The following is a 14,453-nucleotide window of genomic DNA, read 5'->3' as shown; positions in this document are numbered from 1 at the left end:
AACATGTCATTGATGAAGACGAACATCTCGCCAAGGCCATCCCCACACCCCCACTTCTTGCTTTCAAACAACCGCACAACCTCAAACAGACCATTGACCCCAGCAAACTACTTAGCCTTCAGGAGAATAGTGACCATTACACCACACAATCCTGCCACAGCAACCTCTGCAAGACATGCCAAATCATCGACACAGATGCCATCATCTCATGTGAGAACACCATCCACCAGGTACATGGTGCGTAGTCTCGCAACTCGGCCAACATTGTCTACCCGATATGCTGCAGAAAAGGATGTCCCAAGGCATGGTACGTTGGGGAGACCTTGCAGACGCTATGACAACGGATGAATGAACACCACTCGACAATCACCAGGCAAAACTATTCTCTTCCTGTTGGGGAACATTTCAGCGGTCATGAGCATTCAGCCTGATCTTCGGGTAAGCGTTTTCCAAGGCGGCCTTCATGACACATAACAGCGCAGAGTCACTGAGCAAAGATTGATAGCCAAGTTCCGTACATGAGGACGGCCTCAACTGAGATCTTGGGTTCATGTCACACTATTTGTAACCCCCATGACTTGCAAAATCTCATTAATAGTCCTCTCTGGAGACAATACACGTCTCTTTAACTTGTGCTTAATGCTCTCTCTACTTACATTGTCTGTTCCTTTAAGATTTGATTAGCTGCATTTCAATCATTATTCTGTAAATTGAGTTTGTGCCTTTATATGCCCTGTTTGTGAAAAGATCTCCCACTCACCTGACAAAGGAGCCGCGAGCGCTCCAAAAGCTAGTGACTTTTGCTACCAAATAAACCTGTTGGAGTTTAACCTGGTGTTGTAAGACTTCTTTACTGCACCTACCCAAGGCTCAGGTTTTCCACGTGTCTCGACAGTCAGTCTACGATTGAAGATTTACTTGACCTGTGAACATTTTGACAAGGTACCAAAAGAAGAAAATGCTGGAAAATCTCACAGGCAGCATGTCAAGACAAAGTAAATATTGAAAAGCCAGGGTAGTAAAAGAACCTGCTTAGAACAGGAAATCCAGGGCCCTAGGGAAATCTAGCATTAGACTAGGGTGCGTAGAGTACTGACTGTATCACCAGGATTCAGTGCATGGGCCATTGTTTGTCATTTAAACAAATGACACTGTAAACCAAATAAGTGGCAAATTTGTAGGCAATTACAGCAGTGAAGATCTACGAACATTATATAGCTAAGCCAAGAAGTTGCAAATGAAACAATACTGGTAAATGTATTAGACATTGGATCAAAAAATGAGCAATATTAATAAACAGTGCAGGGAAATGAATCAGCAGAGGAGAACTTGGCAACAGATCTGGGAATATCAGAAACATTGTTAAAAGCAACATGATAAAGTCACAGTAATTTACAGTACAGAAGATGTCAGCCTATAATGTCTTCTTCAGTAGGGCAAACCAACATTAATTTCATGGCTCCTCTCTCCTCATAGCCCTGCACCATCTGGTCCAAGTGCATGCTAGCCTGTAACAAAAGGGAATATCCAGACTTAGGCCGACAAGGAACAGGAGACAGTTGCACCTGCTGAGGTTTAACTGAGGTGTCGCTCATGCAATTTTTCAAAGCCAATTTGGCTAAGTAAGATCAAGCCCGTGAACGGGTGCAATGCCTTGTGGGGCCACGAATTGGATTCAATTTGAATTTGGTTTTTGGATGGAATATAAACATTGAAAAGAAATGGCCAATTGAGCTAGAAAATCCATATTAGTATCTCAGTACAGAGAAACAATTAAAAGAGCTATTGTGCCAGGATATTCAGCAGGAGTTCTACAATGGGGCAGGAAGTCGAATTCAGACCATTTACATTACAAAAACACATCCTGGAGTGCAAGGAAAAGCAGTAAAAAAAATGATCACAAGTATATGAACCATAAAGGAAAGAATACAGACAATTAATCCGTATGAACTGGAGGTATGTCATGAAAGCAGGGAAAATACAGGCTCAACAAAAACACCAAATGTTGGATGACAACAACAGCAATATCAATTGCGAGGGCAATGGGAATCAAGCATTCTGGGAATTTTGGCCAAGTTATAGTTAAACACTGATGCAGGTCGAGAAAGGAAAGTAGTAGGTAACTAAGGAACACTGCTGCTGCACTGAGCCTAATCAATGTGATTCCCGGCCATTGTTACATAGTTGACTCTTAACACACAAGACAATTCCAGGTTAGTAATAAATGATGTTAGTAACAAATTTTTTTAACTTAAAGGCTCATTCTGACTTTAATTTCTCAGCACTCAATGTCTTCAAACGTTTGAGATCTTCATTTTCAAGTCTTGCTCACACAGATTTCTTCATTCATCATGTCTGTAACTTGCAGCCCACCAAATGCCTCACCTTAACTTTTAGCAGTGACAACTTTTCCATGCAGCCATATATTCTGTCACTGAAACATTAATGTAAGAAAAACTCCGGGGTTATATTACTTTTTCTGAAAAGATATTGCATTTCGGCATCACCCTTTACCCCTTAATTCTGGTAAGTTATCTTTGTTTCTACATACATTACATGAACTGCATTTAAAATCTCAATTCTTAAACAAATCTGCCTCTCCCAACTGATGAGCACCATAATGCAAAATGCCCATATCAAAGTCAAATGTCAAATATTCCACAGCTTTGGTTAATTCTGAAAGTGTTAACAGATTTACATTAGCACTACAATGAAGTTACTGTGAAAATCCCCTAGTTACCACACTCCGGTGCCTGTTCGGGTACACTGAAGAAGAATTTAGTATGGCCAATGCATCTAACCTGTTCCAAATCAATAACTTACAAACAGAAAAATGGGGTGGGGAGGAAGGAATTTTACTATCCATAAGCTACAAATGTCTAATTTTCGGACAGCTATTCAAGATTGAATTACACATCCTTCCATAACATTGGAGTATTTTGAGAATAATTTCCAGTTGAAAATGAAAGCAGAACTGAAAAAGCAATGATCCTTAGAGGTGAGAAAAATTTCTTCAGTAGCCATAGACACTTACCTAACAGAAAGGAAGTCGCAGAATATGCCAAATAGCCGTTGCCAAGGGACTGTTGAAAAGCATACCACTGCTTCAAGCGATTGCACCTGATACAGGTCCGAACAAACAGTCTACAAAACCACTCGGACGGACAGTAAAGGAGAAGAATATTTAACAGGTAAACTATCAGATTTTCGCACCACCTCACCTCGACAGATTCTGCTGCTGAATCACCTCACCTCTGATTAAGAGCCACACCCAATGGCTAAGAGTTTTTACCCTTTCAACACCAGACCACAATTTCATCATGCAACAACTGCTTGCGTTTACACTGAGCCTTTAAGTATAAAAATGTCCAAAGACATGGGTCAGTCAAGAGATCTCAGAATTTTCTTGAAAAATTGAGGCCTATGAATATGATTCATGCAGAAGCAATAGGAATATGAGCAGAATAAGATAGTGAGGGATCATGGACAGAATCTATACAAAAAAGTAGACTTTGAACTCCATTGTTCAAGGTGTTTCTTGCTCTGAGTGCACTGAAGTATTCTATGTATTACTGTTCTCACCAATATTGTTGTTTATCAGCCAGACTCTACTTGGTCCAACTGACCCACTCAACTTTAAACACCGTTTTCTTTCCCCCACCCTGCTCTCCTGATTCTACTCCACCCAGTGATCAGCCATGATTAAAATGAATGGCGGAGCAGGCTCGAAAGGCCAAATGGCCTATTCCTGCTTCTATTTTCTATGATCCATCTAAGCCCAGTATTCTTGCCCTATAGGAATTTCTCAAAGCTCTTACAAAAATTCATGAAAAGAACAAGCTTATTTAAAATGCCATGAACAGAGGTAGAAAATAATTTTGTTGGGCCCAAAATTTACACTTTGATTTGATTTATTATTGTGACATGTATCAGCATACAGTGAAAAGTATTGTTTCTTGCACGCCATACAGACAAAGCATACCATTCATAGAGACGAAAACAAGAGAATGCAGAACGTAGTGTTACAGTCATAGCTAGGGTATAGAGAAAGATCAACTCAATGCAAGGTAAGTCCATTCAAAAGTCTGATAACAGCAGTGAAGAAAATGTTGGTACATGACCTCAGACTTTTGTATCTTTCTCCCAACGGAAGAAGGTGGAAGAGAGAATGTCTGGGCTGTGGGTAATCTTTCACCAGTTCAATTACGGATAATTGTTCCTCTGCATATTATCAAACAACTTGCCATAGATTTTCACACTGAGCAGTAACTTAAGTCTGCCTGCAGTCTGAATGGAGTCGGTCATTCACTAAGGGCAGACATAAACAAGGCACAGTTCTATTCAGTAAGATGAAGTTGGACTTTATATACAGCCATATGTATATTCCTGATTTTCCAGCCTGGCTGTAAGGACATGAAATGCTGATGTCTGCTGCACAAGGATTTTCTTTGATTATTTACAAATATCCTTTAGAATCAGAAGTCAAACATGAGTAGGAGTAAACCAAAAAGCTTCAGTGCCACAAGGCTGGATTCTTTACAAATGAACATTTTCTGAATGATTAACTGCCTTTGGTACATACTAAAATAGCAGTTATGTTAATCGATTAGTAATTCAGGTGCAAGGACAAATGAACCACAGACACAAGTTCAAATCTTCCCACTGCAGCTGGTGAATTTAAATTTCATAGAATTTAGAATAAAAAGATACGTTATCTGTAATAGTGACCATGAAACTATGAGATTGTCATACAAATCCATCTGGTTCACTAATGTACTTTTGGGAAGGAAACCCATGGATGGGCATTAGACAGTCTAATCATAGAACAGAATCACAGAATCCTACAGTGCAGAAGGAGGCTATTCAGCCCATCAAGTCTGCAACGACCACAATCCCATCCAGTCCCCATCTCCACAACTCCATTAATTTACCCGACCTAGTCTCCTGACACTAAGGGGCAATTTAGCATGGCCAATCCACCTAACCACCACTACATGACTCCAGGTCCACAGAACTGTTCTCCAAAATTGTAGCTGCACACAAGGCGGCAGCTCACTACCACCTCCAACAGTAATTTGGTACAGTCAATGAAGCTGCCCTTGCCAAAGGCACATCCTGAGGAAATATGAAAAACTGTCTTTCTTTCTTCCCTCTTCCAAGGCACTGGTTCTTTCTGACGTTTGTCTGCACACAAAGAAATTTTTGACCCACTAAGGTCAAATATTAGGGAAGTTCAAGGGGCAGTCAGATGCTGGGCTGGATTACTGAACTGCTAATGAAGTGCTATTGGGCGGGCAAGGGTGGAATCTTTTCAAGCAAAGGTTGATGAGCAACTGGAATTCACTGCCTAAGTTGATGGTTAAGGCTGAAACACTCAATTCATTTAAAAAGACACCTGGATCTGCACCTGAAGTGCTGTACCTGCAAGGCAATGGACGAGGTGTTGGAAAATGGGATTCAAATGAGCAGCTAGTTTCTTTATTCTCTATTTTGGCCGGCGAAAGCACAATGGGCTAATGGCCTCTTTCTGTGCCATAACGTTTCTATAGCACCAGAGGGACTGTTTTGATGCTCCTGCATTTCTCAGTTTAAATGTCCTTTGAATTGTCTCCCAACACTCAAGGTATTTTCTCTTATTTTCCAACTTAGGACATAGCTACATACTTGAAAAGGAAAATTTACAAAGCTATAGAGGGAGTAATGAGATTAATTAGGCAGCTCTTTCAAAGAGCCTGCACAGGGATAATGGATCAAATAACCTCCTTTCATGCTGTATAATTCTTTGCTTCTTGGGCCACATGGTGTCCACAGACAATGACACAGAATTTCAGCATTGCTGTGATCAAACCCAACCAGCATCAGTCCATGACAATGTCAGCTGTGAAGTGCTACATTGTATAAATGCAGAAATTAGGCAAGCATGTAGCAAAGAGATAGTAGTATTAATGGAGGATTTTAACTTTAACACAGATTGGGAGAGACAGACAAGTTCTCATCAGAAAAGTAATGAATTTCTGGAAGATCCCCAGGACAATTTCCTACAGCAATATGGGCTGGATGCAACAAAAGGACACAATTTTGGATTTAGTAATGAGCCAGATTTAATTAGTAACCTATATATTATGGAATTGAGGGCAAGTTATTGACATGGTTGGGAAATTGGTTGAGTGGCAGGCAATAGAAAGTCAGAATAATGGGTAGATACTCAATTGGCAGGATGTGACTAGTGGTGTCCCACAAGGATCTGTGTTAGGATCACATTTATTCACATTATTTAACAACTTGGATAATGGCACAGAAAGTCATATGTTCACAAAGTTAGGCAGCATTGTAGACCATGTAGATGATTGCATAAAATTACAAAGGGATATTGATAAACTAGGTGAATGGGCAAAACTATGGAAGATGGATTTCAATGTAAGCAAATGTGGGGGTATCCATTTTGGACAGAAACAGTCCAAAGGTCAGGGTACTTTCTAGATGGCATGAGGTTAAATACAGTGGATGTCCAAAGAGACTTGGGGATTCAAGTGTGTAGATCTTTAAAATGCCATGAACAGAGGCAGAAAATATTCAAGGCAGCTAGAGAAATGTCAGCATTTATATCTAGAGCACAGGAGTACAAGGATACAGAAGTTATGCTACAGGTATACAAAACCTGGTTAGATCCCACTTGGAGTACTATGATCAGATCTGAGCCCCACACCTCAACAAGGATTAGAGGGAGTACTATGTAGCTTTATAAGAATTATACCTGGATCAGGGGTTAGGTTACGAGGAGACATTATACAAATTAGGCCTGTTCCCTCTAGAATTCAAAAGGCGATCTGATCAAAGTCTTCAAGATATTAACAGAAAAGGACAGGATAGATAAAGCAATTCTAGAACTAGGGACCACAGTCTAAAAATTAGGGCCAATCTGTTGAGGAGAGATGTTAGGAAACACTCCTACATTCAAAGGATGGTAAAGGTTTGGAACTTTCTTCCATAAATGGTAGTTAACACTTGATCAGTTGCTAATTTTATATTGAAGACATATTTTTTGTTAAGGAAAAATATTAAAGGATATGAGCTAAAGGCAGATTTGTGGAGTTAGACCACAGATCAGCCATGATTTTAGTGAATGGTGGAATCGGGTCAAGGGGCTGAATGGCTTTCTCCTGTTCCTATGACTTGGCTGACTGATGTTATGGTGGTGTATCTAACATTTGCTCCATTATGAGAAATTACAAACTCCTATATTGTTTCAAATCATAATCAAACTTGTGTGGCAAATCACAAGTTAATTAGGCAGCAAAATATTAAAATCATAAATCAGTGAGATTTTTACAACTGAACTATTGACTAATTTGTATATTTACTATCCAAAGCCATCCCAAATGCATTGGTGCTGTAACTTGTATTAAAAAATGCGGCACTCTATTTGCCCTCTGAAATTAATGGCAAATTATCCAAAGTTGAATCCACAACAGAAAATAAAGCAATGGTTGGTCTACATAATCACTATATGGACCTAAGTTATTGATCTCCAGCAGAGTGGTGGCAGTTACTTGGGAAGCTAAAATAGGTGCTCTTTATCCTGTAATTTCCATCTCACCATGCAGAATAAACATGAAACAGGGAGGAGAGCACCCACCCCCAGTACAGAGGCCAGAATACAAACAAACTGAAAACTCAACTCCCTCTGCTTTCCAGTAGGCAGAGCGATGCAATGATATCAGCCAAGCATTGTGGTATGGCTGCCAATGTACCAGCAGCCCTTTTGGTCCTGTTTCTGTCAATTGTGCTTAAAAGCCAAAGCAGGCATTGTCTATCCAAACCAACATCATGATGGTACACAATGACAGTAACCGTTAACATGATATAGCACGCCAAGACATTTCACAAGAACGTTAATAATGCAAAATCTATAATGCAAAAACTAAGGTAGGACAGATGACCAAAAACTTGGTTAATGAAGTGGGCTTGAAGGAATGCAAGAGCGTTAAAGGCACAGAGGTCTAGGAAGGGATTTCCATAGCAGCAGAATGCGCAAGTATCAAAGGCAGAGCAATTAAAATCAGCGATGCTCAAGGTCAAGATTGGAGGATGGCAGAGGGCAAAGCAATGAGGAAAGCATCTCAGAGAGCGCCTCATTGCAAATACCCAGGGTTTTGTGTATTACAGCATTGCTGTGGACAAAAGCACTGTTAAAATGGTTAATATGGAGTTGATGATTTCTTCAATGTCATTAAAGGGCTCACAGCGTCGCTCAGCATTCAGAAAACCACAGAAGATAATGCAAGTTATCTAGTCATAGATGTATTGCAAATTTACAAATAAAAATGGACAAATAAAAAAAAAAGTCCTTTTCATTTCTGGATTTGTGAACTACTTTATTTAAAAGGATTTGATATCTTTCTCTGTCCAGATGAGACTACCGTATGCCTGAAACTGACCTGGTCTAAGCTTCCTTGCTGACTATTGACCACCTGATATCACAGCTACAATTCCTGGTCAGACGAGGGGTTAACATTAAATACATCATCATTTATTTTGCAAGTATCCTGATCCAGAATATCATCCAGCACTGCAGTATATATTAAGATAAGACAACTTTGAGTCAAAAATGGTCATAGACAATTAGGCTGTCACCTCCAATCTATCAATAGACCTGAACAACTCCAGTTCCAATAACTGCAGGAGGAATGAAATGCATGGACTTGCTATACCACAATGCCATTCAATGGCTCAGCTACGCCTCAGTTTATCTCCCAAGCACAATTCAAGGGAAAAAAACAGATGATCTCTGCCAGATTGCTGAAACAAGGCATGGCTAATGGATCTTACTTTGCTAACAGATTTCACAAACCACTGTATATTCTCAACAAGCTCATCAGGTTGTGAAAGAGGAACTCAATCCCTCGTGAACTTCTGAGACTAAAGTCCAGAAGTTCGAAAGTCAGTTGATGAGCAGTCATACTTCCTCTTGTTCGCCACTGTTTGAAAGGAGCTGTAAAGGATGACAGCTTCACTGCAAAACTAAGGGGTATGGCAAGTGAATTTGCCAGCATGTTCACAGACTTCAAAAACAAATGGCTAGAGTTGGAAGCCTATGGAAACAGTTTTACTAAATAAGTCAACACCAAAAGCAATTCAAATTAGTTCCAATGCAAAGAGGAGCTGAAAATAGGGCCTCACACAACGGGCTAGCATTATTTAACTACTTGCCTGAGGTGTCACTCTCCAGTAGCAGGGGTGTATGAATAAATTAATTTGCAGAAGTTCCACTTCTGCTCAAGGTTCAAAGACAAACATTGGCACGATTTCCACCAGTTGTCCATTACAAAAGTTGGAACTACAGGTAAGCAACACAGTAAAGCAAAAGTAAGCCTAAAGTGCATTCTGAAAAGCTGATTTGCTCAAAAAATTGTTTTCCAATAAACATTAGAACCAAAAAAAGAGTTGCGAAATGGAGAGAGAAAGTAAGAACATAAGAAACAGGAGCAGTAGGCCATCTAGCCCTTCGAGCCTGCCAAGGAAGAAAGAAGTGGGTGGTGGTGGTGGTGGCGGCGGCGGCGGTGGTCGAAATTAATGTGGAAATATTCTACTAGAAAATAAATCATATTGGACATGTTGCTTGATCCTTGTACCAAGGTTAAAAGTGTTTCCTCCAGATACAACCCCTTCGCTGGTTGTGAAACGTGGATTTTCCTCCCCTCTATCCCAGTCTTTAGAAACTGCACTAGAAATGAAAATTATCATGGATTAAAACTGAGACAGCAAGCAGTTAAATTCTTTATGCAGGAAACCAGCAACAAGACAGATAGCCAGAGAATGTTGAAATCTCTAGCTGATTGGTGGAATGGAAGGGAAGAATGTATAAAAGTAACCGCGTTGATAAGCTGCAGCTGCTTTGTTAGGTTTATTACTGGGGCTTATGAATATTAATTCATAGAATTCTTCAGAGAGACAATTTGCTAAAAAGTGTATATATGGACAAAATGGATGGGCTGGTTGTGCATTTGACAATTTGCTGCCTAGTGATATCCTGAAAGGGATAAAGCTCTTTTTAAAATCCCCAAAAAAATGGGAGACAGTACTTTTTTTAATGAGTAAAAAGTTAGATCTTAATTTAAAACTGGTTTACAGTAGCACAGAGTGTGATGATAAAGTTTGTTATATATTTTGTAGTCTGTTACTCAAGCCACAAAATGAAGCCAAATACGGATTTAAAAACAAGTTCTTATTGGCAAGAGATCAGTATTTATTATGGAACAAAACAGAGGCAATCTCCTAAATACAGACATGAGGACACAGTGGACCTATAACTGAAGGGAGGATGAAAACAGACATTCAAGTGCTGTGTGAGTACATTTTTAGAAACACTTCTGAAGGCTAGATGAGGTACACTTATGTTGAATATATAAGCAAAGCTGATTTACTAAGATTCATTTGAAGTTACACTGCCATTTTTAAAACATCAACTGGCTTCAATAAGTGTTATTAACCTTGGATTGTAATTGAACTCAGTCCAGCAAAGATCCAGTGTTTCATTTGAACCACAGCTCCACACAGATCAGATTTAACTCATGTGTTTCCATTTTTTGTTCACAATTTGAAAACGTTTCCATTCTCTCTTCTCCACTGAAAACACAGGCTCTCGCTGGACTGCAAACGTACAAACCATCTTGCGCAGGTAACTATTCATGAATGAATTTAGATAGCAAGTGCAGGCTGTTCATTGCAGAAGATATAATTGCTGTGCCAATTTTATCTCAATCAATGCCACTGTGCAGAGTTTCCAGTATGATCACTGGAAAGTGATCAGCAGCGTGAACAAAAGCGGAATCTTCCACTCCCTTGCACAAGAGGCACAAAGGACAATCATATTTCACTGCCCTGGCATTGATCAACTGACTCAGAACTGATCAGATCTGATATGAAAGCCAGGAAATGTCTTGTTATATGGTTCAATGTCACATCAGGTAATGTAGCAACTGAAGACTCAAAGTTTTAATTGTACAGAAAATATATGCAGCACTTTCTCAGCATTTGTGGTACCCAATCTAACTTGCACTACCAAGGATAGCTCACTGATCAAGACAATTCTTTGTTCCAGCAATTTTGCTCTATTAAAATTTCTATAGGGGGGGGGGGGGGGTCGTAACTTTTTAAACTTCACTAAGCTCTTCTTCATAACGCCATTCCCAAAGTAAAAAAGTTGGTGAACCCAGAGACCACTGTTCATATCCAGCCTCGTCTCCTCTTTCTGCTATGGATGCATTTGAGACACTCAATCTAAGTTTGAGATAATTGTAATGCATACTGCAAAAAAAATCCAATGCCATGGCTCTATTTAGTTTCAAAATGACACAAAAAAGTGCAACCTTCTACACTTACAGGCACCACAAGCATCTTGAAACTTTCCTGGCAAGACTGCAAAAGGGGAAAAACAAGCAAGCGACTTATTCAGAAAGCTCAGCATATGACACTGTATGCTCTTCCCTGAGGAAGCAGCCACATAAATAACCCAGAAGTATTTAGTCACAATAAACATCCTGAACCGCTCCCTGGATTTTTTTCTGGGTAGTTCTCAATTTTGTTAGCAGCCTTTCCGACCACCAACTGATCTGTGAATGAATTCCAATCGTGATGCATACCCCACATCATGCAATACCATTAACCAAACAAGGCAAGATCCCAGACTACAAATCTGGATTCACTGCTGCATTACCAGTAAAACTTTAAAGCAATTAGTAGATTGTTCAAAGTTTCCTACCTATTGTATCCATGGTCTCCATTGTGTAGTGGAGTGCCACACTAATGTTCTGTCAGCAGGGCTCACATTGATTATTTTACAATAAGCGAAGAGTCAGTTCCGGTCTCCCTCTGTTAGGAAACAACACATTCATAATATGACGGGTTCTTCAGTAGCACACTCAAGGTCTGTTACTAGGAGACATTCATATTACTCTTGTCGCAACAGAGTATACTTACCACAGGAACCCTTCTTTGCGAACTTTCACCATTTGTTTCTGGCAATTTCCATCTAACTCATCCTTTCATGAAAACTCAAGCATTTAGATTATTTTTGCAGCTGTGCCACCAAAGCAGACAGGATAACAGCTGGCCTGAGTGCTTTTGACCCCAGCTTCAGTGCATTTGTAAAATACCATAAATATTCTAATATGTGAACAGTGTTACGGGGTGTCCAAACAATGGGCACATACAGCCTGCAGGTTGCCTGCCAATTCTAATCAGATTTTCCCAAGACTAACGCCAACATCTGTAGGATCACATTGTCTCTTGAACTCACACTGCATCCCTTCCCATCATCGCATCAAAGCTCTTAATTTGTCTATGTGCATTTAATGCTGAGGTTAAGACTGTGGTGTACATTGGCAGCGAGATGAATGACACATGCGGAGAGCGATCCTGAGATCCAGAATGCCAAGATGCTGTGCAAGAGTGAGAAATAAAAACAGGAATGTGATCACTGCATTGTGGAGACAGCAAAAGACAGTATGAAAGACAGCAAAAAAAAGCAGCTTGAATTTTGGGTTGAGTGCAACAGTGTGAACATCTGCTGTTATTATGGAGTATATCAAACAACAATTTCCAAAGTCTACACGTGGCGTAGTTAAACACAAATGGAAAATTGCTGTCAATTTTGCCCTGCTCCTCCTCAAGCCTCATTCCATCCCTACTTCTCTAATACATTTGCTACTGAAATCCATGGAAGGGTTAAATTTGTGCTAATTACAAACTAGCTATCCAATAAATAAGCCAGAACACTTTGGGACTGATGCATTCAGGAGCAAGCAAATGTTTGATGGCGTGATAAGTCTAAAGCACTGTTAAACAACCAACCTGGCATTGGAAATTTAATTTCTGAATTTAGAGCCTCATTCTTTCAGGACATTTTTTCTTCTTGTCTTATGATTCATTTAGGGAACAGTTAACTATTCTGTTTAAAACAGTCAAAATTTGAACTCCATTATCCACTAGGAGAAAGAAGCTAAAAGATTCTCAAGAACCCACCGAAATATTTGCAAACACAGTCACAAAATCGTTAGAACTCAAGTTTCCTTCGCAAAGGGTTTCAATTTTTAAACTTTCAAATATTTAATTTCTGAATTTCCCTCAAAAGCCACTTTGACCATCTCAACAACTACTCACCTTCCAATGAATCAATCTCTTCTCCTGAGACTGTTGCACAAGATTCATAAAGCTGCAATCCCATCTCCAATTTGGCCACACACCTATAACTGTGTGGCCAAATTTCCCTCCAATTCGATTTTCAAGTTTGCTGATGACACCACTTTGGTGGGTTGGATCTCAACCAATGATGAATTAGAGTACAGGAATGAAATAGAGAATCCGGTGAACTGGTGCGGCAACAATAATCTCTCCCTCAATGTCAACGAAACAAAGGAGATTGTCATCAACTTCAGAAAGTGTAAAGGATAACATGCCCGTCTACATCAACAGGGACGAAGTAGAAAGGGTCGAGAGCTTCAAGTTTTTAAGTGTCCAGATAACCAACGTGTCCCGGACGACCCCATGCCGACACTAAGGAAATTTGGCATGTCAGCTACGACTCTCACCAACTTCTGCAGATGCACCATAGAAAGCATTCTTTCTGGTTGTATCACAGCTTGGTATGACTCCTGCTCTGCCCAAGACTGCAAGGAACTACAAAAGATCCTGAATGTAGCCCAATCCATCACACAAACCAGCCTTCCATGCACTGACTCTGTCTATAGTTCCTGCTGCCTCGGCAAAGTAGCCAAGATAATTAAGGACCCCCACACACCTCGGACATTCTCTCTCTTCCACCTTTAAGATACAAAAGTCTGAGGTCACATACCAACTGACTCAAGAACAGCTTCTTCCCTACTGGTGTCAAATTTTTGAATGGACTTACCTTGCATTAAGTTCATCTTTCTCTACACCCTAGCTATTACTGTAACATTACATTCTGCTCTCTCTAGTTTCCTTCTCTATGATCAGTATGCTTTGACTGTATAGGGCACAAGAAACAACACTTTTCATTGTTAGTTAATACATGTGACAATAGTAAATCAAATCAATTAGCAGCACATTTTGAACTATTTTGCAGACCACTAAGATGCCAGTGCCTCTGGGTTTCTCAGGACTCCAGTCTTCCCACTGCGAAAAGCTTTAAATTACCCCCAGCACTTCTCTGACACCTGGCACAGAATCAGTGACCTTCCACCACCTTCTCAGTTCCCCAAGACTTTGCTGAGCTCTAACTGCCTGGAACCTATTAAAAGCTTCCAGGCCTTCCCTGGGAGCTTCAAACCACACAAGTTCCAAACCACAACCAATCCCCTCATCCAGCAAACACAGCAACATTGAAACCTGAGAACTTTCCTGGGCTCCATTCATATCCATGACAACACAGTCTTTCAGTGTTCTTGAATGCTTTTAAGCTAATTTAGCTCTAA

General features: G+C 40.1%; 1 protein-coding gene across 3 annotated transcripts in view; it reads right to left on the bottom strand.

Annotated features, from left to right (window-relative positions):
- atp13a2 (ATPase cation transporting 13A2) overlaps positions 1-14,453 on the bottom strand; it is an 81,711-nt gene that overhangs the window by 55,883 nt on the left and 11,375 nt on the right. For 2 of the 3 annotated variants that reach the window (XM_080215010.1, XM_080215012.1), the window contains exon 2: positions 11,762-11,871. In XM_080215010.1, coding sequence (XP_080071136.1) covers positions 11,762-11,783 — 22 coding nt within the window. In that variant the 5' untranslated portion in view covers positions 11,784-11,871. Of the gene's footprint in view, positions 1-11,761; positions 11,872-11,979; positions 11,997-14,453 lie in introns of those variants that run through there. The other variant, XM_080215011.1, reaches the window with a different exon arrangement.

This window comes from Carcharhinus amblyrhynchos, chromosome 30 (genome assembly GCF_965287045.1).
Source record: "Carcharhinus amblyrhynchos chromosome 30, sCarAmb.v2.hapA, whole genome shotgun sequence".
NCBI lineage: Eukaryota > Metazoa > Chordata > Chondrichthyes > Carcharhiniformes > Carcharhinidae > Carcharhinus > Carcharhinus amblyrhynchos.
The sequence above is the reverse complement of the archived record's forward strand: the minus strand, read 5'-3'. Positions and strand labels throughout refer to the sequence as shown.